General features: G+C 50.9%; 1 protein-coding gene across 2 annotated transcripts in view; it reads left to right on the top strand.

The window, feature by feature from the left end:
* The window catches only part of EPHX2 (epoxide hydrolase 2), a 99,593-nt gene that overhangs the window by 41,170 nt on the left and 30,577 nt on the right, over positions 1 to 27,846 (top strand). The window contains exons 11-12 of one of the 2 annotated variants that reach the window (XM_075923324.2): positions 25,177 to 25,262; positions 25,997 to 26,108. The exons of the other annotated variant lie outside the window; for it this stretch is intronic. Coding sequence (XP_075779439.2) covers positions 25,177 to 25,262; positions 25,997 to 26,108 — 198 coding nt within the window. The remainder of the gene's footprint in view (positions 1 to 25,176; positions 25,263 to 25,996; positions 26,109 to 27,846) is intronic. 2 annotated transcript variants of the gene reach the window in all.

Raw genomic sequence — 27,846 nt, forward strand, 5'->3', positions numbered from 1 at the left:
GATGTAATTAGCACTGGTGTGTCACTTCCATCTCTGTATTCCCCTTCTTTTTCTCTTCAGTGTCTGAGGAAGTGAGCTGTAGTTAATGAGTGATGCTTACCAGGGAATGGTTAACACAGTACCTGGGAGCAAGGGCAGCTGCAGCAGCCCCAGTGGGGGGTGCTGCGAGCACCTGGGTTGGACTAGCCCCTGCCTGCAGTGGGAGCCACTCTAGCCTGACCCCAGTGGGCGGGGAGGCTGCTCCAGCCTCACTGAAGCAACCTCCTATGCCCACCCCTCTTTAATAGGTTAAATGTAGTGTGTGCATTACGTGTAGCCATTTAATCAATTACATGGAATTTTCCATCCCTAGTTGTAGCTCACAAGAGCTTATGCCCTAACAGTGTAATAGATTTGTTCGTCTTAGTGCCATTGGGTTCCTTGTTTTTGCTGAAACCGACTAACACGGCTACCTCTCTGAAGCCTGTCTTTAAAAGACGTGTAATTTAGAGCTACCTGCCAATGTTTCTTTTCATCTTTCCCATCCATGTGCGGAATAAATATCTGTGCGCCAAGAGATGTGCAAATGCGCACCACCAGTAGAAACAAAAACCTAGCTGTGCGCACTGTGCTACTCAGCGGGGCGACGTTTGAATCCCTCCTGAGCGGCTGTACAAATGCTCAGCTTACGGGGGCCACCCATGCCTCTTTGCACAATGCTACCTCGGACTTGCTGGGAACAGCAGTTGCAGGCGGGAGCGGGAAATGTCTTGCAGAGCTTTAGCCTGCGTGCTCATGAATTAAGCGAGGGAGAGAAGACGAAAGGCAGATCCCTGGTGACTCACTGAGCAGCTGGAGTGGATGGTTTAATGAATTCTGCCTTTTTGCTAAGATCGGATCTGGTATTGGCAGAGGGATGAGACTGCTGGGCTTCATCTAAGAGATGAAATCAGTCATTGCAGTCTCTTCTCTTTGTATAGCAATTAACCCGTATAATTGTTGCCTTCGTCTAGCTCAGCACAAGTCCTTGGGCTTAGCTTTTTACTAACTGTGGGGATATACAATTCCCTGCACCGAAGGAGAGAGGAGGGAGGTGCGTTCATCTATCACGGGCAGTATCTATGAAGGGAAGGATGTTCCTGTGTTGTAGAGGACATGCAAAGATTTGCAGGTGGGTTCATCTGGGGGGGGAGGGATTCCCAGCTTAAGTAGGCAGACACACTAGCTTTGTTCTGTCAAAACAGTGGTACAGCTGGGTGTGTCGTGGCTGGTGGGTTGAACTAGCCAGCTAAGTATGTACCCAGGGGTTCTGGGCTGGTTTGCCCTCGGCTTGCACCACTGCTTGGATGAAGGCTGCTCAATACCCTTGTGCCATTTGGAAGAGTTCATTGTAATTTGGCGGCGTTCCTCTCTAGAACAAGGACGGGCAAATACCGGCCTGTGGGCCGGATTCCATCTGCGGGCCCCCATGCTGCTGTGCCTCCACAGGTACGAGGGCTCACCGCTCCCATTGGCTGCAGATCGCCTGTTCCTGGCCAATGGGAGCTGTGCTGGCCCGTACCTGCAGAGGTGCAGGTAACTATGGCAGCAGCGGCCTACCAGGGGCTAACCCGGGTGAACTGCTACCGTTTTATTGCCCACCTCTTCTCTAGAACCTAGAATAACGTCCTGTTTCAGATCACTAGGGAGAGGATGCCAGAGAGTGGAGGCATGAGAAGGGTACTGCATGGAGAAAAATGGACAAGACGGGGGTCGATTCATCTATAGCAGTGTTTCCCAACTGGTGCTCCGTGGAAGCCCAGGGTTCCGCAAAGCGAAAGTAAGGGTTCCGCGAGAACGCAGCATTGCTCCACCCCCTCTTAAAGAGACAGAGTATTTTGCAGTTTTTTGTTTTTTTTGCTTGCCAAATTTTACTCTGGGAACCCTAAGGGTTCCTTGAAATTATTTTAAGCTGAAAAGGGTCCCGTGGCCCAATAAAATCAGGAAACACTGATCTATAGAGGAAATTGAATAAGAGGGGAACATGATGGTGGTTAACCAAACAGTGAATGAGTGCTCCTGTTTTTCCTCCCCTTGAGAAAGGGGCAAAGAAACTCGAGGCAAACATTTAAAACTTGATGAAAGGAAATGCCTTTTCACACAATTACCTGGCAGAACTTGCTGTAACTAGGCATCAGTTAAAACCAAACATGGAATCGCATTTGGAAGAGACATCACAAGTCAGGATGGATAATGTGAAAAGAAGAAGGGATATAAATTGTCAGGCCTTGTCAAGCCACCCGCTTGCTGCCATGAGATAAGAAACATGAAGGGGCCCTTGCACATTTTTCCTGAAACATTTGTTACTGGACACTAAGGACAGGACAGATGGGCCCAATCGGAGTGTGGGCATTCCTATGTCTTCAGCCAGTAGATTGATTCATCTTCTCTTTTTGAGCAAACCCACTCTTGCTAAACCTTCGGAGATAGAGAACATTTTCCTTTGGCACCTGGGTGGGTACGCAGCAAATCAGCAAATGACAAGGTCCGCAGCTTGTCACCTCCTGCATGAAATAATAGACCCTCCTTCAACCTCTGGGGCTCTTCATCTGCCATGACAATATAATTAAGACAGTGCTCAGTGGCTTCCATTGCATTGAAAGAATAGGATCAGTCTCTACTCCTTTAAATGAGATGAACAGTGTGTGAGTTGGGGCAGAGTTGGGGGTGAGGGGCGAGGTGAGACAGGCAAATATCTGTATCTGTACAGTTTTTTCCCCTATATCCTAAAACCTCTTCCAAGAGAACTGGCCCAGCTTGAAGCTCTGTCCTGCTCTTTGAAGCGACTGTCCAAAAGGCCCCTCTTCAGCATCTCTGCGCCCTGCATATGTTGGTATTAGCACCATAGCTGACCCGAAGGACGGTGCTTCTTGCTTTGCTCTTTCATATTCTTGCCAGCAAGTTAAGGGAGTATGGGTTGGATAAATGGACTGCGAGATGGATAGAAAGTTGTCTACATTGTCAGGCCCTACGGGTAGTGATCAACGGCTCGATGTCAGGTTGTCGGTCGGTTTCTAGCGGAGTGCCCCAAGGTTCGGTTCTAGGGCCGGTTTTGTTCAACAGTTTTATTAATGACCTGGATGAGGGGATGGATTGCACCCTCAGCAAGTTCGTGGATGACACTAAGCTAGGGGGAGAGGCAGATACACTGGAGGGCAGGGAGAGGGTCCAGAGTGACTTAGACTGACTAGAGGTTTGGGCCAAAAGAAATCTGATGAGGTTCAACAAGGACAAGTGTAGAGTCCTGCACGTGGGACGGAAGAATCCCAAGCATTGCTGCAGGCTGGGGACTGAATCATTAAGTAGCAGTTCTGCAGAAAAGGACCTGGGGATTAGAGGATGAGAAGCTGGATATGAGTAACAGGGTGCCCTTGTAGCCAAGAAGGCTAATGGCATATTAGGTTGCATTAGGGGGACCATTGCCAGCAGATCTAGAGAAGAGATTATTCCCCTTTATTTGGCTCTGGTGAGGCCATGACCTGGAGTTTTGTGTCCAGTTCTGGGCCCCCCACTACAGAAAGGATGTGGATGCATTGGAGAGGGTCTAGCAGAGGGCAACCAAAATGATTAGAGGGCTGGAGCGCATGATGTATGAGGAGAGACTGAGGGACTTGGGTTTGTTTAGTCTGCAGAAGAGAAGAGTGAGGGGGGATTTGAGAGCAGCCTTCACCTTCCTGAAGGGGGGTTCCAAAGAGGCTGGAGAGAGGCTATTCTCAGTAGTGATGGATGGCAGAACAAGGAGCAATGGTCTCAAGTTACAGTGGGGGAGGTCCAGGTTGGACTTTAGGAAAAACGATATCCCTAGGAGGGTGGTGCAGGACTGGAATGGTTCCCTAGGGAGGTGATGGAATCTCCATCCCTGGAGGTTTTTAAGTCTCGGCTTGACAGGGCCCTGGCTGGGTTGATTGAGTTGGGGTTGGTCCTGCCTTTGGCAGGGGGCTGGACTTGATGACCTCCTGAGGTCTTTTCCAGCCCTAGTATTCTATGATTCCCTTCCCCTCTGCTTGGGCAGCCTTTTAATAAATGGGAAGACACCTGGATTTGACGTCAGATGGGCAAAAGTCCAGTCAGTCTTTAGTGGCATGGCTCCCATCTTCTGCTATGGGCCTGGTTCCGAATAGAATGAGTTGACCACGCCCAAAGCAGGAGCTAAAGAAAAGGAGAGGAAAACACAGCTGCTGCTTGCAGTTGACTTGCTGAGAGAACATGGGCACATGGTCCCGTCAGCCGTGGCAGGACGCTGGCATCACTCAGCAGGCTCCAGGAGATGTCTGGCTGGAGTGCTGTGAATGCCCTGACCGGGTCCCCTTCACATCTTGTGCCGTGTTGTATGCACCCAGGATCAGAGCCCTACGGAGTCAATCAGCAGAGCTTCAGTACAGGAAGTAGAGTTCTACTAATTCACCACAGTGGAGAATCTGACTCCAGGGGCTCAGTAAATAGCAAGACTCAAAGACTTTAAGGTCAGAAGGGACCATTATGATCATCTAGTCTGACCCCCTGCACAGTGCAGACTACAGAATCTCACCCACCCCTCTTAGAATAATCCTCTCACCTATGTCTCAGATATTGAAGCCTTCAAATACTTTGAAGGCCCCAAGATGCAGAGAATCCTCCAGCTGTGATCTGTGCCCCATGCTACAGAGGAAGGCGAAAAACCTCCAGGGTCTCTGCCAATCTACCCTGGAGGAAAATTCCTTCCTGACCCCAAATATGGCGATCAGCTAAACCCTGAGCATGTGGGCAAGACTCACCAGCCAGACACCCAGAAAGTTCTCTATAGTAACTCCTATCATCCCTCCATTGACCTATTTCCCACTGATAATGAATAGTCAATTAGTTACCAAGATCATGTTATCTCATCAAACCATCCTCTTCATAAACCCATCTAGTTTAATCTTGAAGCCAGATAGATCTTTTGCCCCCACTACTTCCCTTGGAAGGCCGTTCCAGAACCTCACTCCTCTAATGGTTAGAAACCTTCATCTAATCTCAAATCTAAACTTCCTACTAGCCAGCTTATATACTCTGGTACCAATGCCCATCAGAGCTTCAGAACCCATATGTGGGATGCAGACCACTGAGTTGGTGGAAAAGGTGGAACCCAAGCTGGGCCCTCTGGAGCTTAGTGCATGTGTCTCTACAGCATGTGCTAAAAGCCAGCTGCCTCTCCGCTAAGGCTGTAGAGCAAACCTGTTCTTTCTCTTGTGGTCTCAGTGTCAGAAGGTGTGTGGGTAACAGGAAGCCGTCTCTAAGCCTCCACACCCTCATCTACACTAGGAAATTATTTCAAAATAACCCCTCTTTTTTTCAAAATAATAAGTGGATCGTCCACACTACCACACCTATTATTCTGAAATAACAGGCTGGTTCTTTTGAAATCTGTACTCCTCCTTTCCTTGGGGAATAAGATTATTTCAGAATAGTTATTTTGGGAGTTAGTTATTTTGAAATAACTTCCTAGTGTCGAAATGCCCATAGAATAGCATCTCCCAGTGCAGGATAGGGCGTGTGAGCCCAACACTAAGCCGGACGGGATATAGCCACCTGTGGAATGGAGCTGTTTCCTTCCGGCTTCCCATCAGGGTACCGGCCCAGCCTCCCTGCTTGTTTTGTGAGAGGCGCTATGATGGTATCACTCCAATCGGCTGGCTCTTAAAAGCTCTTGGCTTCCTCCAAACACTTCCATTATCTCCCAAGTGCCTACGAGGCGCTGGCGTCTCATGCTGCTAGAGCAGTGTTTCTTAAACTGTGTTCTGTGTACTGCAAGACAATCAGAGGTGTGCCATACAGAACAGAGTTCAAAATTTCCTTGCAGCGCGATGAGTTCTGACGGTTCGTTTGAACCGGCGGGTGTCGTGTGGTTCGATTTATTTTAGATCCAAGGGAAACCAGGGCTACTTAACCACTTTCTTATTTATTGCAAGCTTTAAGCAGTTAATACAGTTGTTTAAGTTTTACAAGCCTTAAGAACAATGACTCTACAATTTAAACCTTAAATACTATACATTCTAAAGCAATTCATACAGCACAAGGCAATGCAAAAGCAATTACTAAAAGATTTACGATTTACAATAATGAAGCCTACTTCACTTACACTTTACCCGTATGCTACCTACAGTGCCAGGCAGGAGGTTGTGGTTCCATTTCTTCCCATGCATAGGAACGCCATGCACTGGGCCGCCGGTGTGAAGGGCCTAATTACTTCTAGTTACATTGAGCGGATGTGTGGGGCAATCCTGTCTATTGATTGTTCTTACTAAGCCCAATTTATAGCGAAGCGAGACTTGGTCATTCTAATAATATTTACAAATTGATTACATATCAGCTACGTCTAGACTGGCATGATTTTCCGGAAATGCTTTTAATGGAAAAGTTTTCCGTTAAAAGCATTTTCGGAAAAGCGTGTCTAGATTAGCAGCACGCTTTTCCGCGAAAGCACTTTTTGCGGAAAAGCGTCCGTGGCCAATCTAGACGCGCTTTTCCGCAAAAAAGCCCCGATCGCCATTTTCGCAATCGGGGCTTTTTTTGCGGAAAACAAATCTCAGCTGTCTACACTGGCCCTTTTGCGCAAAAGCTTTTCGGAAAAAGACTTTTGCCTGAATGGGAGCAGCATAGTATTTCCACAAAAACACTGACAATCTTACATGACATCGTCAGTGCTTTTGTAGAAATTCAAGCGGCCAGTGTAGACAGCTGGCAAGTTTTTCTGGAAAAGTGGCTGATTTTCTGGAAAAACTAGCCAGTCTAGACACAGCCATCATGTATGATACATAAAATGTCCCTATTTGGGGTACATCCTGCTGCTCAGGATGTTGCTGCTGTGTGCATAGTTGAGAGTTTCATGGCTGCATCTGTACTTTTTGCTGATCAGAAACAGAAATACCAGTACCAGGCTGCTTGTCTTGTGTTTTTGATGTGGTCTCGCGTACCATGCTTAATCTGCATTATGATGCAAAACAATTCCTGACTCTCGGGCCCTGCCTGCGTGCTTTGGCGTACCAGACTTGAAACAGGCCAGAAATCCACTTTGGACAAGCCAGATCACCATTTATTGCCAAGGCATGGTAGTCCAGGCTCCCCCACAGCGGGGGATTGCACATTGCCCAATCACAGAGCTGCTTTATTGGCTTCTTATTTCTCAATGGGGGAGAGCTAGGAATGCAGGGAAAGGTCTCTGAGAAACCTACCCGCATTTTGGAATGCTCAGCATTCAAGGTGGTCAGCCCCTGCCTTGGGGGGGGGGGGTTAAATATGGGATCGGAAGAAACCTGCGAAGGTCTGAACTCGGCAGGCATGAAGGTTTATTTAATCTTTGATCAGGAATCTCATTAACGCTGGGGAAGAAATTGCTGACTTGGTTTCCCCACTGTGAGTGTAGCATTCCAGAAGTGCTATACCTTCACTGCAGGGTTCCCAGCAACCTATATTTTTCCTTCCACTGGAAAACAAAAAATATAACTGAGTGGAAAAGGTCGGCTCTTAAAAGCTGGCCTGAGATGCAGGCAGCCATGGCTGGATGTGTAGCACTTTCCACATAGTTGCGGGGAACAATCACAGTTTGTGATTGTTGAGTTTAAAGAGACGCTAGATAATGTCATGGAGGTTAGGACCATAAAAGGCTATTAGCCAGGAGATGGCGGTAATGGTGTCCCTGGCCTCTGTTTGTCAGAGACTGGAGAGGGATGGCAGGAGACAAATCGCTTGATCATTGTCTTCGGTCCACCCTCTCTGGGGCACCTGGTGCTGGCCACTGTCGGCAGACAGGCTACTGGGCTAGATGGACCTTTGGTCTGACCCAGTACGGCCGTTCTTATGTTCTTATGAAATTTCTTGCTGGCGAACTGGAAATGGACGCTGAAGGGCTGATCGAGGGGTTGGCAGTAAAAAGTGACAGTCACTCGTTCAGACCTGCCCGTGATCCTCCGGGGATGAGCGTTGTTTGTTTGAAGCCCAACGGGTTGTTGATCGGTGTGCACTCCTGGCTGGACAAGTAGCTGCCTTGCTTGGCGTCTTCAAAGTTCTTTGTACAGGAGGCCCCCGAGATGCAGCCACCTGAGTTCCGACCCCCCCTCACTTACAATCATTTTTGTAAGTGCGGAGGGGGCTGGAAACCCCCGACGTACGTCCTCCACCCGCATTTACGACGGCGCGTGACGCCTACCAGAAATGCGGGTTCGAGTTACAACGACCCCGACTTGTGGCGCTTCCTCCGGAATCAATCACATCGCAAGTTGGGGGCCTTCTATATCCCCTTCAAATGGGCCAGGCGGTTTCAAAGGCTGCCCTGAAGACAAAGGCTGATTGCTTCCCATGGCTTAAATAGACTTTCCTCCAGGGCGGGAATCCTTTTGGCACCCCTGTCCCCAGGGGAAAATACCAGGTTCAAGATGGATTCCACGATCAGGTGGTATGGTCATGTCTTGCTAGAGCCAACCACAGTTCAGGCGTACAGGACAGACAGGACCATTCACAAGTCAGTTGTTGGTTTGAGTACTGAGCCATTAATTACCTGAAGTATCACTAATGGCCCTCGTTAACACACTGAGAACTATAAACAGATTCACACTTCACATGTCTAACTTCACATACAAGAATGATCCATGCACAAAATTAGGATACATACATTGAGCAGCTTGTAACATTAAAATTGATAGGTTACATGAGATATTTTGTCTAAAGTATCTTCGAGATATGCTTATTCATATTCATAAGCCAATTTCCATAAAGCGGGATGGCGGGGGGCATGACCACTTGATTACAGTGTAAGTACCGCCTTGGGGAGAAAATATCAGGTCCTGAAAGGATGTTTAATCTAGCTGAGAGAGGCAGAGCTGGTTGTTGAAACCAGACCTTTTCCAGTTGGAAATGAGGCAGATTTTTTACCACTGCAAGTGGTACAAACTAGGGATGTAATAGTGTAGTCGATTAATCAATAAGCAAAAGCTTATATGTTAATGCTATAGATCGGATGAATTTCCCTCCCCACCGCCAGTAAATTTTTTGGCAGGCTGGCCAGTATCCTGGCTCACGCTGGATCTGGGACCTACCCCGGTGGTGGCTCTGCATTTAAAGTATATTAGGATCCGGGTGAGCAGGCAGCTTGGCTCAGTTCCAGCCTACACCGGGTCCAGGAGCTCAGACACCTCCCCTAGAGAAGAGCTGCTGTCTCTTTATCAGAGGTAGCAGTGTGGGGCGACAGGCAGCCAGTCTGCGAGGAGAGCTGGTTTTTAAACTGGATCCCCTTGCGGACCAGCTCCCACCTGCCACCTTGTGCTGCTGCTTCTGTATCAGAGGCAGCAGCACAGAGTGGCAGGGGGCTGCTCAGGAGTAAGGCTGGAGCACGCTGGCTGCTGGCCCCACCTCCGGGGACTATAGAATAGTCGGCTAACCGATAAGAATCCATGAGGTTACTCGACTATTCAATTACCCGATATTTAACATCCCTAGTACAAACTACCAACGGACATGGTGGGGTCCCTGTTTCTTGAACTATTCTTATCAAGACTCTGCTGCCTTTCTGAGAGATTTGCTTTAACCAAAAACAATATTATTCGATGTAATTCTTGTATAGCATTTATTTCACCGGCAGATTTCTAAGTGCTTGACAAAGCAAGAACCATTATCTTCACTTGACAAGTGATTGGGTTCAATACAGGGTTGTCTGGGTGAAATGGGGTGGCCTGTGCCAGACAGGTGGACAGACTAGATGAGCGCATGCTCTCCCTTGGCCATCAGCTCTGTGAATCTTACCAGTCCTAAAGGTGGAAATGAATCGGTTCCTCCAGCTCTTTGAGATACAGCAGATCTAGATTCAAATTCTTCCTAGGTGAAAGTCTTAAGTTTGTGGGAGATTTGGTGTAGTTCAAAAAGCAAAGCGCTGGGATGGCAATTGTTTGGGGGAGGGGAAAGAAGGGGTCAGAGTTAAGGTGTTTCTTTGATATTTATCTTTTATGTCCCCCTATTATCATAGTAGCAAGTGCTTCACAATCTTAATGTATTCATCCTCACAGCACCCATGTGAGATAAGGCAGGCTGTTATCCTTCTATTATCCTTCTAATATAGTTAGGAAAGTAAGCATATGACTACACAGCAACTACACACTTGCAGTTTGTGCCAGCCTGCTCACTTTACATTGCCATTTCATTGCTGTATAGACTTCCAGGCATGAGTTGGCATCTGGACAGGCCCATGCAAGGTGAAAAGGTCTGAGAGCTTGGACTCCAGTTGGAGCCCAGAAGTCTTACCAGCAATGGAACAGCTCCATCAGCTGACACAAACCAGCTACAAGTGTCTTGTTGGTCTGTAGTCATACCCTCAGCTATGGAGACACTTGACCCAAAGAATTGGCGGAACAAGGAATTGAACCTTGGTTCTCTTAATTCCTAAGTTAGTGCCCTCACTACTGGACTATTCCTCTCGCTATGAGCTGCTTAGACTTTTTAAGCTAACGTTTTAAGCTAACTCAGATAAATCCCTACTCGTTGGACTGCTCGTAGCTGCTGTATTTTAATGCTGATGCTTACCACTCTGGGGGTCTGATTTCTTTGTTTGTTGGCAGCCTTAACTTGGAGAGTTTTTTGGTCCCGCACAAGTGCTTATCGGGCTGAGCTGTCACTTCCTCTGTTGGGCCAATTGATCAGAATTTCCTTCTCCAAACATAAAAGCTCTAGGCGGGCTTTGGACTTGATCCCCCTCATTCCCATGGTCTGACTGTCTGGCTGCTGAGCTGTTCTGTTTGTTTCCCTTGGCCTGATTGAAACAGCAAAGGGACTAACGGTGCCATTACCACAGAGGGGTAAGGAACGGGACTAAACCCCTTTGGTCCCGGTGATCCAAAAATGTAAGGGAGAGGAGAAATCCGGGGTCAGTCTGTCTTGATCCCTGGAGTGCCCGCTCTCTCGCAGAATGCCAAAAGATGGCCAGAAGGAGGTGATTGTAGCTGAAAAGGGGACTGCAGGGAGACCTGTTAGGACCCCAAGCCCCTTCTGTGTTCTGGTGGTGGTGATGTACACATGAATCAAGAGCCCAAATGTCACTGAACAAAGCTCCCAATGAAAGGGAGGAACAGGGGCAGCTGATTCTGTCCTGCAGGAGCCACGCACCCCCCGGATGTAACCGAGTGTGGGGGAAGGGGAAGGAAAATCTTCAATCAACCCAGTGCTGTCTGGAGGAGCTGCGTGGCTTGTGGCAGGGTAGGAGAGGCGGAGAGGCAGGTGGGTCTGGGGAGCAGAGCTGCCTCTGTGCGCGTACTTGAGAATTCTGTCCGGCCGAACGCTTTGTCCGACTGAAATACCAGGTGCTTCGTGGCTTCTCTTAGTGAATGCAAGGCGGGTGAAGCCTCCCATGCTGGGAAGATGGTCCTGGAGGTGGAGGGTCCCTGTAGCACAGGGACAGCATGGGCTGGAGTGGTGCCGGTTTGGCAGGAAGTGGTGTGGTCCAGTGACTCAGGCCTGTGCCTCTTTCCTGGTAAGATCTCAGGGGGAGGGACTCAGATTAGGCAGCACAAGGTGGCGCTATGTTTAATGTTCATTAACACATCACTCTCGAGCAGGGGTCACTCACCGGTAGATCGGGATCGACTGGTAGATCTTGGAGCCTCTGACAGGTGATCCTGACCAGTTTGGCCAAGAGGCTATTATCATGTGCAGCACTTCAGCTGCCCCTCCCACCACTGCTGTGCAGATCCTGCCCTTTGCCTTAGAGCTGTCCCCTCCGGAGCCGCCTCCTTGCAGTGCAGGGAAGGGAGAGGCGGGTGCTGATGTCCAGATGCCCCCTCTACCACTCTGTAGCCTATCTCCACGCAGCGGGGTTGGTGGTCACAACAGGGCTTGGGATGGAGTTTGCTGGCCGCTTTTGGGAGCAGTGCAGGGCCAGGTCAGGGGGAGCCTGCACCCCCACACTGAGGTGAGCAGTGTCCAGTTGGAGCCCACACCCCGAAACCTTACCCCAGTCATGAACCCCCCCTCTTGTACCCCAAACCCCTGTCCTCGCTCCGAGCACCCCTGAATCCAAACCCCCTCCCAGAGCTTGCACCTAGAACCCCTCCTGCACCCCAACTGCCTGCCCCAAGCTCAGCTCAGAGTCCCCCTCACACTCCAAATCCCTTAATGCAAGACCAGAGCCTGCACCCCAACCTGCTGCCTCTGCCTGGTGAAAGTGAGGGAGGCTGGAGTGAGCAGGGGTGGGACCTCAGAGAAGGGGGCACAAAGGAGGTGGGGCCAGGGTGTTTGGGATGGAGGTAGATCTTAGATTGCTCTTAAATTCAAAGAATGATCTTGTGCTTAAAAAGGTTGGAGATCCCTGGGCTAGAGACCTTTGACGCTCACCGGGAGGGGCCACTTCTCTGGCCACGAGACTGATTCATTCGCCCTGGCCTAGTCCATCCCAGACACCTTCCTCAGGCCACCCACCAAAGGCATCAAGAGCAGCGATGGTTTTGTTGAGGCAGACAACCTGCCTGCTTGGTGGGTCTGGGCTGAGCACCCTCAAACTTCTTAGAGGCGCATTGCACCCCTATCCCTTGGTGCGAACGGGGCATTGGTATTCACAACTGAAGCCTTTTTACTTGGATTGTAAAATCTTTGGGGGCAGGGAGCGTCTTTCTGTTCTGAATTTGTCCTGTGCCAGACACAGTGGGGTCCTGCATGGTTCCTAAGCAGGACTCCGCAGTGTTCTCTGCCCAACATGCTATGTGGGGACCACGGCTTTTCCGTATATTCATACCGGATCTGGGAAAAGGAGCTGACCACGGAGGTGGCAAAGTGCGCAGATGCTGCAAAATTATTCAAGATAGTTATGTCCTAGCCTGACGGCAAAGAGTTACAAAGGGATTTCTCTAAACAGAGTGACTAGGCAAGAGAATAGCAGATGAAATTCAGTAGTGAGCAATGCCAAACAATGCACGTTGGGGGGGAAAAAAGAATCCTCACTCTGTATACAAAACAATTGGATCGGCATTAGCTGTTACCACTTGAGATCCGGGTGCCATTGTGCATTGACATGGCATGGCCGTACAAGCTGTTGAAACCCTAAAACTTGTCCCGCCGAATGCCAGACAGGCCAGGGCTGAGTCTTAATCTGATATGGTGGCGGAAAGGGGTAGAAAAGAGGCAAAGCCCAAACCGAAGGGGGAGCGATTTCATTTCCCATCCCCATTAGATGTGTGATTACGGGCGACGTGGGTTGTTCTGTTTTACTTTTCATGCCTCCGACGCATTAGGACTCTGCTTGTCCTGACGTGCGCTGTGATACAAATCTTGCTCTCTCTGCATATGCCTCACCAATGTCAAATCTGAGATGGAACCTGGTACCCGTCACGCAAGCATTTTGCACCATAAGTACTGGCAGAGTTGGGCTTGACCTGTATCCTGACTGATGCCACCAGTCTGGAGAAGGCCTGGAAGGGAAGCCGCATCTGCTGATACATACCCACAGTCTGAAGCATGCTGCATTGTGTGGTGCTCTTCCCCACGCCCTAAAGCCCTTGAGTCATGGAGATTGACTCCTGTACGCTTGGGGGTTGGGACATGCCCAATTGGCTATGCGTCTGCTGGTTGAGGCTCCACTCCTGTCCGCTTCCCCTCTCTATGTGCAGCCAGACACGGGTACCGTACAGCATTATATGCAGCGACAGCCTGACACAGGCTCCGTATTTCTAATTGCTCTGGCCCGCGGTGGTGGTCTCTGCTGGCGGACTTAGCTGTCCGGAATTCCACAGTGGCCCAAAGGAGAGTAGCCGCCAGCTGGCCACCTCTGCTCCTTGCTCTCATTCTTTGTGCACCCGCCAGCTTCCCTCCCAGGAAACGGGCGCTGCTGCAAACGATCCCAGCGCAAAGCACCAGGCAGGATTAAAACCACGTTGCTGTCAGCAGGCTCTTTCCAGGGCCGCGATGGCTTTTTTGCCTTGCTGCTTGAAGGGGAACTTTAATTGCATCTTAAATACCAGCTGGCTAATTGGGAGCCTTCTGCTACAACATTTTTAAACAATGCCTGAGCCGCTTTGTAAAGAGATGGGAAACGCATCTGTGGAATCAGAGATCTCTAACCTCACTACAGCGACACCCCCCCCCTCCTCTCCTGTTTTGGACCCTTCTAAGCAGGCTTCCCAGTGGCAGTTAGGTTACGTGGTTAACCCTTTACCTCCCAAGAACTCAGCAGCTAGGCCGGATCATCAGTTTTTAAGCCCCCCCTTCCCCCCCCCCCCCCCCGCTGTGTGCTGCAGGAAGAGGTGTCGTTATCAAGCACTTTTTCCTTTAATTCAGGGGTGGGGAACCTCAGGCCCTCAGCTTTCCTGGATCCGGTCCTCAGACTTAAGGCCCCCTCCCAGCATTGGGGAGCCCTCCAGCCCTCCCCCCGACTAGCCTGTCTCTGATGTGGGGAGCGTCTTTCTCTCCTTCGCAGTTGGATACCATGGCAGTGAGGGGTTTTTTGGCTTCTCACTTGTGTGCGGCCCCTGGCTGATTTTTCTGTGGGACCCACAAACGGTTCCCCAGCTTTAATTGGCGTAGAAGCAGCCCCGTGTAGCTGGCTCCCAGCCTGTGTGGGCCGGGACTCAGCAGCCCAGGTCAGGGCTAGAAGCAGCCAAACTGGAGCAGCCCCTGCCTGTGGCACGGGGAGGAGGCCACTCCAGCCCTCCCTTATTTAATCAGTTAATTGATTAAACTTAACATTTAACCAATTAACTAATTAAATGGGATTTTTACTTCCCTCCCAGGCCTTCTCCCGACTGGTCGCTCTGTAGTCCCGACAGCACGGATGAGCCAAACTGTTCAGAGCGGCCTACTCTAAAGGCCCTTTCTCAGCCGCCCCTTTGTCACGATCCAGCGGCTGCAGCAGCGAGCGCCTGAAATGGAATTAAACATGCATGCGCTAGAGAGCCGCTCCCTGCCAAATCTCTGCCGCTGACCCAGTTGCGGAGGGGCACGCTTTGCGATTCACTTAATTCGCTCACCGAGGAAACGTTCTCCGCGCCATCTGCTGCTCAGCTGAGAAGTGTGTTGGGGCTGGGGTGTAAGAGCTCGGCTGCCGATCCCAGGAGAGAAGTAAATCTAAAGAACGTTTGCAGGAGATAGAATCAATCTGCCTTGCTTGAGTGTGGCCCCCGGTACTTAAAGCAATTAACTTCGCTTGATCACCGGGTAACATTCGCTTTTTGAAAAAACAAGCAGCCATGTGCTCTTTGGTGAGAACCGTCCCCAAAAGCCAACTCTTTTTTCCTCCTTAATCGCTGTGACTGATGGGGATGCAGTTTGTGTGCTTAGTTCCTCCAGCTGGCTGCCTAGATCCCAGCGGCCTGGCCTGGCATTCTCTGCCACATTAGCAGTGGCTGGAAAAGCATTGAGCAGGTTTAATTAATTGCGCATTGTGTGTCTAGGGAGCTCTTGGCTGCTTTTTTTTAAAGTATGAGTGACTGCTTGTGAAAGCACAGCTTTGAGAGGTGTGTGTGTGTGTGTTGGCTGCTTTTTTTTAAGTATGAGTGACTGCTCGTGAAAGCACAGCTTTGAGAGGGGTGTGTGTGTGTGTGTGTGTGTGTGTGTCTTGGCTGCTTTTTTTAAAGTATGAGTGACTGCTCGTAAAAGCACAGCATTCAGAAGTGTGTGTGTGTGTGTGTGTGTGTGTGTGTGTGTGTGTGTGTTTAAAAAAAAAAAAAAAGTAGGAGCCCTGTAAGAATGGCATGATTCGGGAAATGGAGGAGGCAGACTGGGTCTCTCTTCTCCAGTTAACACAGGATTGTTCCCTACTGTATGATTTTTAAGACTTGTGTCAGCCTGTTATACATGATCAAACGCTTCAGAGGGGTAGCCGGGTTAGTCTGTAACTGGAAATTAAAAAAACAAATAGTCTTGCAGCACCTCAAAGACTAACAAAACATGTAGTGTGGAGATTCTAATTTACTATTTCCTTTTTTTCCTCTCCCCCCACTCCACACTCCCTATTTATTTAGAAACGGGACCTTGAATAACTCCATTCATTTGACGAAGTGGGCTGTGCCCACGAGAGCTTATGATAACCATCTACATGTTTTGTTAGTCTCTAAGGCTGTCTGCACACAATTTTTATTTCGGGAGAAGGATGCAAACAGCGCTATGCATTTGCATACTTCCTCCGGGTTTTTTTCGGAAGACGCTCCGGTATTTACCTGCGTCTACACACGGCCGAATTTCAAAATAAACCCCTTTTTCGAAAGATCCCTTATTCCTACAACAATGAGATTTACAGGGGCCTTTTGAAATAAGGGTATAGATGCATGTAGACCCATGTAGACGCGGGTAAATACCAGAAGAGCATCTTCAGGGAAAAAAACCTGGAGGAAGTATGCAAATGCTATTTGTATCCTTCTCCCGAAATAAAAATTATGTGTAGACCTACCCTAAGGTGCTGCAAGACTATTTGTGGTTTGCATACATAGCATCTCAATCTCATTTGGGCCCATGGGCCCATGGTGTTAGGTGCAGTGTGTATAATAGCCCCTAGCTCTAAGAGCTTATAGTCTACATTATATGTGCCAAGGCTTTCTTAGTTGCGCCATGACAGAGGTGGGATTAGAACCCAGGTCAGCGGTTTCCTTTCCATGTAACTGTGCGGCCTCTCTTACATGTCCTAAGTCACAGAGGCCCCTAACCATCCCTAGTTCAGCAGAACTACACCTTGGGAGGAGGCTAGGGCACAGACCTAAAAGGCCAATGGCATTGTGTGAATCTGCCACAGAGTCATTTCTGCCACCCTCTTTGCTGGGGTCTCTTTACAGGCGGTACAATGGAGGGGCATGACACCCACACACTGGTTATTACTTCCCAGGCTTGCTATTTACCCCCCAAATATTTGACTTGCCTGGCTCCTGCCACAGGTGCCGCCAGGACCAAGCAATAGCTACTTACTGCTCAATGTTCCTTCCTAATTCAACCCCTCCCGCCTGCTGTTAGCTTCCTTGGCTCTTCGCTCTACTGCCTGCGTTGGCTCCTTTTTGGGTTCTGGCTTTTGGGAGCTGAGTGCAAGGTGCGAGGTACCGTGTTGCTGTCAGGTATGGGGGGGCGTGGAGGAAGGAGCGGGCAGCAGGATTGCTGTGGTGCTTTCGTATCGCCCGTCCCCGCTGCGTGCAGGTAGCTGCAAGCTACACTCCGGTGTCATTGATCCAGTTTCTGATGAGCTCCCAGCCACTGTGTAACCTGTGGGGCTGCCACGTGGTTCAAGTTCAGAAAGAGCAGCCAGGAATGCCACAAATTGACTTCCAGCTTGAATGACTCACTCCTGGCAAGCCTGCCTCAGTTTCCCCCAGTCTGGGGATGCCTCCTAAAGGTGTTAGTGGGGTTACCATTTGCTCCTGTGACCCGTGGGTTGGCTTGCTGCAATGTAGTGTACCTAGAAAGGTAAGCCCAGCAAGGAAAGTTTCCACTGGTCCAGGGTGATTCAGCCTGCCTAGTGAATGTGGTCTCTGACTCCTCTGTGCTCCATATGTGACCCCTCCTGTTCACTACCCCGGGGTGAGGTTATTCAGCGTAGGGAAGCCTGCTGACCTTTCACACAACTGTGGGAGGCTAGGCCTGAGGCTGCTTGGGGTGCTCTGCGTTGTGTTTTGTGTGTGAGCACCTCAGACCAGACCCCCTCAGGCAAACCACCAGGAACAGGCTCTATTCTGTAAAAAAAACAAAAAACAGGACAGGCTCACAGGTCATCAGCCCCTCCTCTCTGCATGCAGCCTGTGTGCAGCCTCCAGCTTGGTCCCTGCGGGGGGCAGAGGGCACATCCTGGCGGAAACCAGGGTGTTCTCCCAACATGCTGCAGTGTGTAGTCCATGTCTTGTAGTTCCCAGGGCTGCTGTTGAAGCCCACTGGACCTTGGGCTACACATAGGGCTGGAAGAGACCTCAGAATGTCATCGAATCCAGCCCCCTGCCCAAAGCAGGACCAATCCCAACTCAATCAACCCAGCCAGGGCTCTGTCAAGCTGGGACTTAAAAACCTCTAGGGATGGAGATTCCACCACCTCCCTAGGGAACCCATCCCAGTGCTTCCCCACCCGCCTAGGGAAATAGTTTTTCCTAATATCCAACCTAGACCTCCCCCACTGTAACTTGAGACCGTTGCTCGTCGTTCTGTCATCCGTCACTACTGAGAACAGCCTCTCTCCATCCTCTTTGGAACCCCCTTCTAGTCACACTGTTGGCTTTCCCTGTGAAAGCTCTAGGTATTACGATCTGAGCTTTGCAGGTCGGGTGTGGGTCCTGTCCAGCATCCTTCTCTTTCCAAGGTTCGGACTGTTAGGGGGGGCCTGCTACCAGTCCTGAGGTTTGAAGGCAAAGCTTGCCTGGCATCTGGCTGGCTGATAAGCAAGACTTGTTACCAGGGGCGGCCCATGAACCTAGGCAAACTAGGCAGTTACCTAGGGCGCCGCTGGCCCGGGCGCCTGATGATGATGTCACAGGGTGCCGGGGTGCCCCATGGTTACATCATGGCCATTGACGGCCGTGCAGGCAGGAGCGCTGATCGCGCTTTCCGCCTAGGGTGCCAGCTGCCGCAGCCGACCTCGGGCCGCTCCTGCTTTTACCTCTACATTGCACTGTTATTTTGAGATAACTAGCGTTATTTTGAAATAACAACATGAGCGTCTACACAGCCATTCTGTTATTTTGAAATAATTTCAAAATAACGGGAAGCTCATTCCAAAATCTGTAAACCTCATTCTATGAGAAATAACACCTATTTCAAAATAAGGTGTGTGTGTGTAGACGCTCCACTGCTGCTATTTCGAAATAGCCCCTCACCAGGGCCAATCTAAGTTATCCCTCCCCAGTGCCTCCTGGGGCTGTAAATCAAGATAGGATGTCTACATTAGGGAAGCCTGCCTCAGACTCATTTTGAGGCTTCCTTGCAGTGTAGACGTGCTATTTTTGAAATAAGCTATTTCGGAATAACTATTTTGGAATAGCTTATTTCAAAATAAGCGTGCCGTGTAGATGTAGCCTAAGAGATCAGAGCTACCTCACTGCTAATAGGAGGAAGTTCAAAGCCTAGCTAAGCCCATGAAAATCCTCTAAACATCAAGGACAAAGTTGTGACCTACACATAAACTTTTCAACCTTCAGTTCCTATAAGCCTGGAAGTTTGGCTCCGTCTGTTCCCCAGCTTTGTAAGTGTCCATGATGACCCATTTAATGCATTTGTCTGGGGCAGTGAAAAAGGACAGGGTGAAAGAAAAATAATTAGGAAGATAAGACGGAGGAATTGAGTTCGTCCTATTGATGCGCCGCCTAAACTGCGGCATTAAGGTTGCTGGGCTGATAAGTCAGATCTTACATTTCAGCCCTTCTCTGACAGGGCCGCAGCCCGTGAGAAATCCAATTAACATTTCCTTTCAGTGGCGGCGTGCACAAAGCACCGCGAAGGGTTTTTGTAAATGAAATGTCACATGGAGCCAACCTCTCTTGCTTAGCCTTGACGAGCCTGTTGTGGCAGGCCCGGGTGCTGTCTGCGGAGTCGATCGGCTTCTCCGCGCAGGGTGGCCTCTTCTTGGTTGGTGGCTGGTCTGGACTGGGACAGATGAACATCGTTCCATCTGGCGCTTTACAGAAGGGGACGTGTTCTTTATGGCATGGGGTTCCCATGGCAAGCGGAGGCCAGAAAGAGATGGGTGAATCACCTCAGGATGGAATGTTCTCCATCTTTGGAGTGACCGGTATTTCTGGCAGCTGATCGTGTGCCCGTGTGATGTTGAAACGCCACTGTGCTTAAAACTGCGGACCCCTGAACCTTCGCCGCAATGCAAGCTGTTTTGTCATTAACCCCTGTACCTTGTCCTACACTTGCTCTGTTAGGAGGTATATGAGACGGTGCATGGAGTATCGAGCCTTGCTGAGGGCAGGTCAGAATCATAGGCCATGTCTTCACTCTGGGGAAAATCGATGCTGCCGCAATTGATCTTCCGGGGTTTGATTTAGCTGGTCTATTAAAGACCTGTTAAATTGAACCCAGAGTGTGCCCCCCTTGTGGCCGGAATTTCTGCTCCTGTGAGGAATAAGGGATGCTTATGAGTGTTTGGTCCCATTGGCCTCCTGCTGTGGGGAACCTCAAATCAAAGTACATCTACTCCAGCTATGTAATTAAGGGCACGTCTACACTGCACATTTATTTAGGAATAAGCTATTCCGGAAGAAATACTCTGAAATAGCTTATTTTGAAATAGCACATTTACACTACAGTGAAGCCTTGACATTAGTCTGAGGCAGGCTCCCCTAATGTGGACTCACTACCTTGATTTAGAGCCCCAGGAAACACTAGGGAGTAATTACTTTGAATGGCCCTGGGAAGGAGCTATTTTGAAATAGCAGCGGTGGAGCATTCACACCCCAGCTATTTTGAAATAGCTATTTTGGGACAGGCGTTATAACTCATGGAATGAGGTTTACAGAGGTTGGAATAAGCCATCCATTATTTCGAAATCACGGAATGACTGTGTAGACACTCGCATTGTTATTTCGGAATAATGGCCGTTATTCCGAAGTAACGCTGCTGTGTAGACGCCCCCTACGAGTGCATTTCTAAGTTCTCCAGGGGACTGGAAGTCCTCCTCTTCCATTGGGCCCTGTCTTGTTCCAAGGCTGGGAATGGCTAGGGGGCTCTTCGGACGGCCCTGTCACACCGCAGTCTAACGCGTTTCCTGTTTATAACTGCTCAGATGTTAATCTCCCCGTCCCATCCGCTGCCTGCTGATTTCAGAGGCTCTTCATCTCTGTCCAAGGACATTATTCACGTCCACTTCGTTATTCAAACGTGGGCGAGCATACAAGGTTTGTTACAGACTTGAGTGCTCCCTAATTCAATTCATTTGATTTGAACAAGGGACAGGCAATTGTTATGACCACACCTTACTCTGCTCTTTTGTAGCCCGGTGGGGGAGGGGAGAGAGCTGCATCTGGGTGCTGTAACGAGGCTCTTTCTCTTTGTTGTGCATGCCCAGATGAGCAAGTGGACTTGCTTGCAATTTGTGGTAGGTTCGTACATGATCGCAGAGCCGCCTGCGGGTTTGGTTTGTTCGGGAGGGGCTGCATGTGAGAGAGATGCCCGCGGCTGGCTTGGTATTGGTCGGATTGCTGATGCTGTTCACCATCTGGTAGCCAAGTCCAAGGACCGATTTCAGTAACCTGCAACCTCCCTGGTGCACCTGGGGGAATTCTGGCCTAAACATTCTGCCGAATTCTCCATATTTTAGTCAAAACAACACAACATCCCCACGCCAGCTTCAGTTAGCTTGGTCATTTACTTCAAAATACCTGTCAGCAGGTAAGTCCACAGCCAGCCAGACACACAAGATTCAGGGAGTGTGTTTTGAGAAACTGGTTGCTGACTAGACCTGTTAATACAGAACGTGGGTGATAATTAATTCAAACTACAGCACAGAGCTGAATCTCCTATGCCCTCAAAAAGGGGTGTGTGGGGGGGGGGAACTGGGTGATGGAGGAGCTGAGGGAGAGGGAAGCAATTGCTGGGAAGGAGCCTGCGAGAGAAGCTGGAGAGGCAGGAGAAGTATGGAATGTTTTGGGACGGGGAGGGATTATTAGAGAGCTGGGCAGCCTCCCCCATGCAGACCCAGGCTACGTCCTGGCTTCTCCTTGTCTGCCAGGCACATCTGTCCCTGTCCCCATGTGTCCCTGCATCCCCATTACCATTCAGCTCTCTGCCCCTCCATTAGCCCTTCTGATCCCCAGGCTGTGAGACCCTTCAGCAACCTTGCTCTGTCTGTCCCCCTCCATATCTCATACCTCCTCCCTTGGCCCCACCGGCAGGGGCTGTGAGTAATGCACATAGTGCTGGGCGGTACCTTGTATTCCAGCTTGGCTGCCTGCCCCCTGCAGGATGCCCTGGGAACGGAAGGGGTTCCCTGAGCTGCCTCCCTGCCTGCCCGGCGTGGCGATCTCTCTATGCACGTACCACGCTGCAGTAGGGACTGGATATCGGCCCCCTAAGCCCTTCTCTCCAGCTCCTGTCCTATGGGATGGGGGACTGGGCCTTACTCTGCAATGTCAATTGTGTGCGACTGATACGCAGGCCTGGGCCGCCGCGAGCCAGCGGTTCCAGATGGAGCAGCTCTGCTCTGAACCTTCTCGGGAGCTACTTGCTCCTCTCTGGTTAGGGAACACTAAGGAGCCTTTGCCCAGAAGCCCTGCTGTTTCCCGATCGATTTTTTTTTCCCCTTTCTGCAGCCCCAACCTGGTACGTTTTCATGGACCCCGGTGGCCACTGCGGGTTACAAAACCTTTCGACGAGCCCTCGATCTTTCTTTATTGCTGCGGCAGCAGCTGACGCCTGAGCAGCTGCCCAGCTTGGAAAAAATTGCTGAGCCAGGGAGCCTGGTTTTAAATCAAAAGCTGTTCCCTACCTGTCTGCTGGATTCAGCGTCCTGCTGTAGCCACATAGCTCTGTGGTCTTCCCTGCCTGGAGGGGGCCAAGCTAGCACTAGAAACCATTCAAATGGTCACCCGGGAGGTCCTAAGCATCTCTGACCTGTGGGTCCCCCCCTTAGCGGTGAGAGGGGAAGCCTGTCTCTGTGACACCCCCCCCCTCCCCAGTTTGTAAACTCACAGCTGTGTACTCGCCAGGTGCCACTGGGGAACTCTGGTGTGTCTGTTCTCCAGGGAACTAGAATGAGACCCACCAATTCATTTCACATCCACCCCTACCCCCCAGCAGACATAAAGGTGGGTGGTTAAGGCACAGTCTGGGGAGACCGGGTTTCAAGTCCTGGCTCTGCCACAGATGTCCGGCATATCCTTGGGCAAGTCACTTAAGTGCCTATATACTTCTGAGACGCTGGGCCTAACTCCTGTTGATTCAATCAGAGTGAAGCACCGAAATACCATGGGGCCTTTGTGCCTGTTTCCCTTCTGTACTATGGGGCTAATGGCTCTGCCCTGCCATGTGGGGCAGGGAGAGGGGAGGGGGAAGAGTTGGGAGGATCAAGGCATAGATTGAGATACTTCAGTGTGATGGAGGTCATGTAAGTATGTTAAACTAGCAGAGATGGGGCAGGAGGCACACCAGCTGCCTGGCTTCATGCCCGGGGCTTCATGCACTTCCCACCTCTGCCACTGATTGACTGTGTGACCTTGAGTGAATCACTTCCCCTCTTTCCCGTCTGGAGGTAACAGTGCTCTAATGAAACACAAGTGGAAGTATTTGTGAAATCCGGCTCTGCTCTCCCCGTCCCTGCTAGGGGGCTCAGTTCTCTAAGTGGGTGCTGTGCTAGCTGGACATGCAAAGGAGGAGAGAGATTCTGACCAGACCCAGCTGCTATCAGGACACACAAATAACTTCTAATCAGGGAGCGCCAGGGATTGAGCCATATCTTGTTAAAACAGAAGCTGCTTCAAGGCCGGCAGACGGCAGTGATCCTTTTACGGTAATGCAGGGCCTGGCCAATCAGAACTGGAGCTAATGACTTTCCTCTTCTTGCTGCAGTTTTTCAGTTCATTTAGTGGCGTCTCCATGGAGCCAGGTCCCCTTCCCTCTGACCTTCTGCCAAGGCATTACTTGGCATGGTTGTGCCTGCTATGACAAGGGGCTGCTGATCCCCTCTTTTGGGATGTGGTGGATCACAGCCATGCTTAGCTCTCATGTAGCACTGTCCTGCTGTAGCTCTTCAAAGAAAGGCAAGTAGCTATATCCCCATTATATAGATGGGCAAACTGAGGGACATGGCAGGGAAGTGCATTGCCAAGATCAGTAGCAGCGCTGGGAATAGAATCCAGGCTCTCTCTGACTTGTTCTAGTGCCTTGTGCTAAGTCTGTTAGGGATCTGTTTGGCCCAACCTGCAGTAACCCCTTTCCGACCACGGTGTCCCTTGTACTCCTTTGAACTGCTTGAACTAAATTGGTTTAAATTCACCCTCTGCTTAGACCGTGCTGCTCTGTGTATAAACCAGGCCTTACTGAGCTAAGCTTAAGGGAGGCTGAAATTGGTTTGTGTGTGGTTACACTCAGGGTTCACCCTCTTTACATCGATTATTTATGCTGCTGCAAATTTTCTTGCCTGGCCGTCGATTTGTATCCGCTCACCTCTATAACTGCTCCTTATCCCCGCTTCAAACTTGGTGCCGGATGTAAATGTAAAGAAGGCTAAATTCCTGTACGCTCGGTGCCAAGAGTCCCAAGAAACACAGCTCTCAGGCGGTGTAAGGAGGCTTGAGTTAAAGCAGCTACTGCGCTACTCGAAGAAACCCTGTCCCCAGCTCCTTCGTAAGTTACGTCAGTGGCTGCTCCTTCACACACTGGCAGGGCAGTGTCAAGGGGGGGAGGAGGGAACGGCTCAGAGTCCAGCTGACACCACATTCTGTGTCCCCTTGGAATCCCGCCTTTGGCCTTAATTTTCCCAGCCAGCGGGAATCAGGAGAGCAACCGACGAAAAGACCCAGCAAAACTCCAGCCAACGGCTCATTGAATTGCAGTTGGCAGCCTGCGTGTCAGCTGTGGGAGGATAGGGAGCCAGGCTCTGTGCGGAGTCCGGGGCACGGCGAATGGAAATTTATCCTTGGCCAGAACAGACGGATGTGCTGGATCGAGTGCTCAGGGGTTTACGAGCTCACTAGACCGGTTTCGCTCTGAGTGGGCTACTCAGTCTGCTGGACAAGGAGCCAAGTGGAAGCAAAGAGCTCGGCGTCCTGGCTCCGCTAGGCGGGGACGGGAGACCGAACTCTCCCTCGCTTTGCGGCCCCGTTGGAGCCACTGCCAGCGTATTTGCGGGTAGAGTGTTCCTGCCCCAGAAAGGGGGCTGTGAAAATACAGCTCCTCTGGCTGCCTCGCCCCCCCATCCTCCCAGGGCTGGGGATCCATGCACGTTGCCCTGGCTCGCCCCTCCCTGATGGACAGCCCCCTGGACTGGTGTAGCACCTTCTGAATAGCTGGGGAAGCAGAGGTGGGGGAGAAGAGGCCTTGCTATGCTTGTAAGCTGGGAGGCCCTCTCGCGTTGCCTGGTGGAGAGCTTCCAAATGTCTCCTTGTCTCCGTGCCTTCTGGGGAGTGCTGGATCACCCCCTACCCACGAGCCGTGTTCTTAGCCAGAGCATCGTGTGTTCCTTCTATCCCGAAAACTGCCTGTGTTCCCAGGAATCACTAGCCTGTTGCCACACTTGCAATGACACGTTCTTTTTTTCCCATGCTCCTCTAGGGCATTTCCCAGGCAACGTTCATTGGTCATGACTGGGGCGGCGTGGTGGTGTGGAACATGTCCCTCTTCTACCCAGAGCGAGTCAGGTACGTCTCCCCAAAAGTGGGGAGAGGTTAGCATGGACTGAGCTTTCTGACTTAGTTGGCTTTTATTCTGCCCTGAAATGAGAACTTTTTAGGGAGAAAAAGTGCTGAGAAAATGCTCCCGAGTCCCACTAATGTGACCAGAAAACTTTTTTTTTTGCCACATAAACAATCAGCACAATCGCCAGCTTGGCGCTTGAAAATATTTAATTGCTCAAAACGTCCCTAGAAGTGAGGCGCTACTCTGAAAAGTGACCCTGGGCAAAGTGGACTCCGCTGACTCGCCTGTTGTGAGTGTCAGTCAGAGCGGCTTGTTGTAAGGGCAAACGATTGTTTTCCTTACCACTTTTTATTCCTGGAGAGTCATGCTGCTCCTGGCCCTGGAGTGTAAGAGGAGTGAGTGTCTCTATTATCCCTCTGCCCTGCTCCAGTTCACCATGTACAGCTCCCGCTACCCAACCATCCCAGAAACAATGGCTCTGTTTCCCCCCGGCTCCTTCCAGGTGGTGTTAAAGCTGCATGCGCTTGAGGCTTAGAGGGAGCACCTGGAACTCTCATTTTGGTCTCAAGCCTGCTCATGGGCACTTACCCGTCCCATGTAAATGCTCCCACGTGTTCGCCACCCAAAGCCAGCCTGCGAGTTCAGAGTGGGCTGTTTAAATCAGAGCGTATCATTCATGGTTGTAAACCGGGTCTTCTGCTTTCTTCCTCTCCGAATCCTGCCGCGGGTGTCCCAGAGCGGTGGCTGGCCTGAACACGCCCTACAAACCCGCGAACCCCAAAATGGATGTCATGGAGATGCTCAAAGCCCGTCCGGTGTTTGACTATCAGCTCTATTTCCAGGAGCCGGTGAGTGCGAGCCGGAGATGTTCTGTTCCCACTGGGCTGAGTGCACACAGTCCAGGGGCTCTGTCCTCCTGCCTGCCAGGCTCGTGATGTTAATGCATCGATAGGCAGCGCTGCCTGAGGAAATGGAAAAGGTGGCTCTGGTGAACGGGTCAGATTCGGAGCCACTGAAAATCTATGGAACTAGACTGATCTCCGTCCAGCTCTGGTGGTTTGCACTGGAAGATCTAGCTCCATAGTGCCGTAAGTGGGATTGAGCAGAGGGAGTGTGCACATGGTAATGAATCAGCAGGGGTAGAGTGACCCCACGGGTATGCGCTGTGCACCCGACGAGACGTTAAACTGCCTGTATTTCTTACCGGCGAAGGCAGGGGCTTAAAGATCCCCTAGCTCCCCTCCTGGGACGTCTCAACCTCTGGAGAATCCCGTTGGGGTGTCTTAGGGTACGTCTACACTAGCTCAGTAGTTTGAGCTAGGTAGGCAAATGAGGGCAACCGGAGTTGCAAATGAAGCCCGGGATTTAAATACCCCGGGCTTCATTTGCATCTTCCCGGGCGCCGCCATTTTTAAATCCCCCTTAGTCCAAACTCCGTGCCCTCGGCTACACGCGGCACGGAGTAGGTAGTTCGAATTAGGATCTCTAATTCAAACTACCGGTACTCCTCGTTCCACGGGAGATCCTAATTCGAACTACCTACTCCGTGCCACGTGTAGCTGAGGGCACGGAGTTCGGACTAAGGGGGATTTAAAAATGGCGGCACCTGGGAAGATGCAAATGAAGCCCGGGATATTTAAATCCCGGGCTTCATTTGCAACTCCGGTTGCCCTCATTTGCCTACCTAGCTCGAACTACTGAGCTAGTGTAGACGTACCCTTAGTGTCTAGAAAGGTCGGTGGACTCAGAAGATGCTGCAGGATTCATGCACCCTGCATAACAGTCCTGCGCCTGCCTCCTCAGCGGTGGCATGTGAAGAGGCTTGTTCCCGGCGCTCCAGGCACTGGGTGTGGACGGAGTCAGGTTAAGGCGGGTAGACGCATGCAGCAGTAATGGGCGTGTGCTGTGGTCACGAGCAAAGGCCGCTGGCCCTGGCAAGACAGGACTCCAATTGGCCTTCTCAAGCACAACCAAAGCCTGGGAAGTTTCACAAGCTGCCATGGAGCAAATCCGGAGCGGGATCTGCCAAGGGCAAGGCGGGATTGTCTCCCTCTGGCTGTGCGCCGGAGTGCCTGGCTGTTCTGGCTGACAGCTGCACCCTCCTGCCTCCCAGGGCACGGGCAGCGAGTCCCCATCTGGGAACGGCACCCAGCATGGAGCTCACTGTGCTGCTGCACCAGTGGGGGGCTTCCCGGTGGCCTTTGCCACACGGCTGGGTGCGCGCAGCTCATCCTCCAATCAGAGGGAGCTGAGCTCTCACTTGCCACGTGCCCCCTGCTAGGGGCCGTGTGAACATGCCGTTGGCAGCTGCTGAGCCAGGAGTGGGCAGGGGGCTTGCCCCTCCCCAAGCCCATGCGTGCTGCTGGGGTGACACCCACTCCTCCATGACCCGAAAGGCCCTGGCATGGCCGTGGCTGTCGAACGGGCATCTGCTCCATTATTATGACTCCTGTGTCCTGGAAAGATCCCCTGTCCCCCAGTTTTTCCACAGTCTCTACCAGTGGCATGGACTTCCTGAGCTCCTGGGTGATGTTCCACCCCTTTTCCCTCTTTCCCCATGTTCCCACCTGCCCTGCCTCTCTCTGC

The sequence above is a fragment of the Pelodiscus sinensis genome, chromosome 3 (genome assembly GCF_052426305.1).
Source record: "Pelodiscus sinensis isolate ZL-2025 chromosome 3, ASM5242630v1, whole genome shotgun sequence".
Classification (NCBI taxonomy): domain Eukaryota; kingdom Metazoa; phylum Chordata; order Testudines; family Trionychidae; genus Pelodiscus; species Pelodiscus sinensis.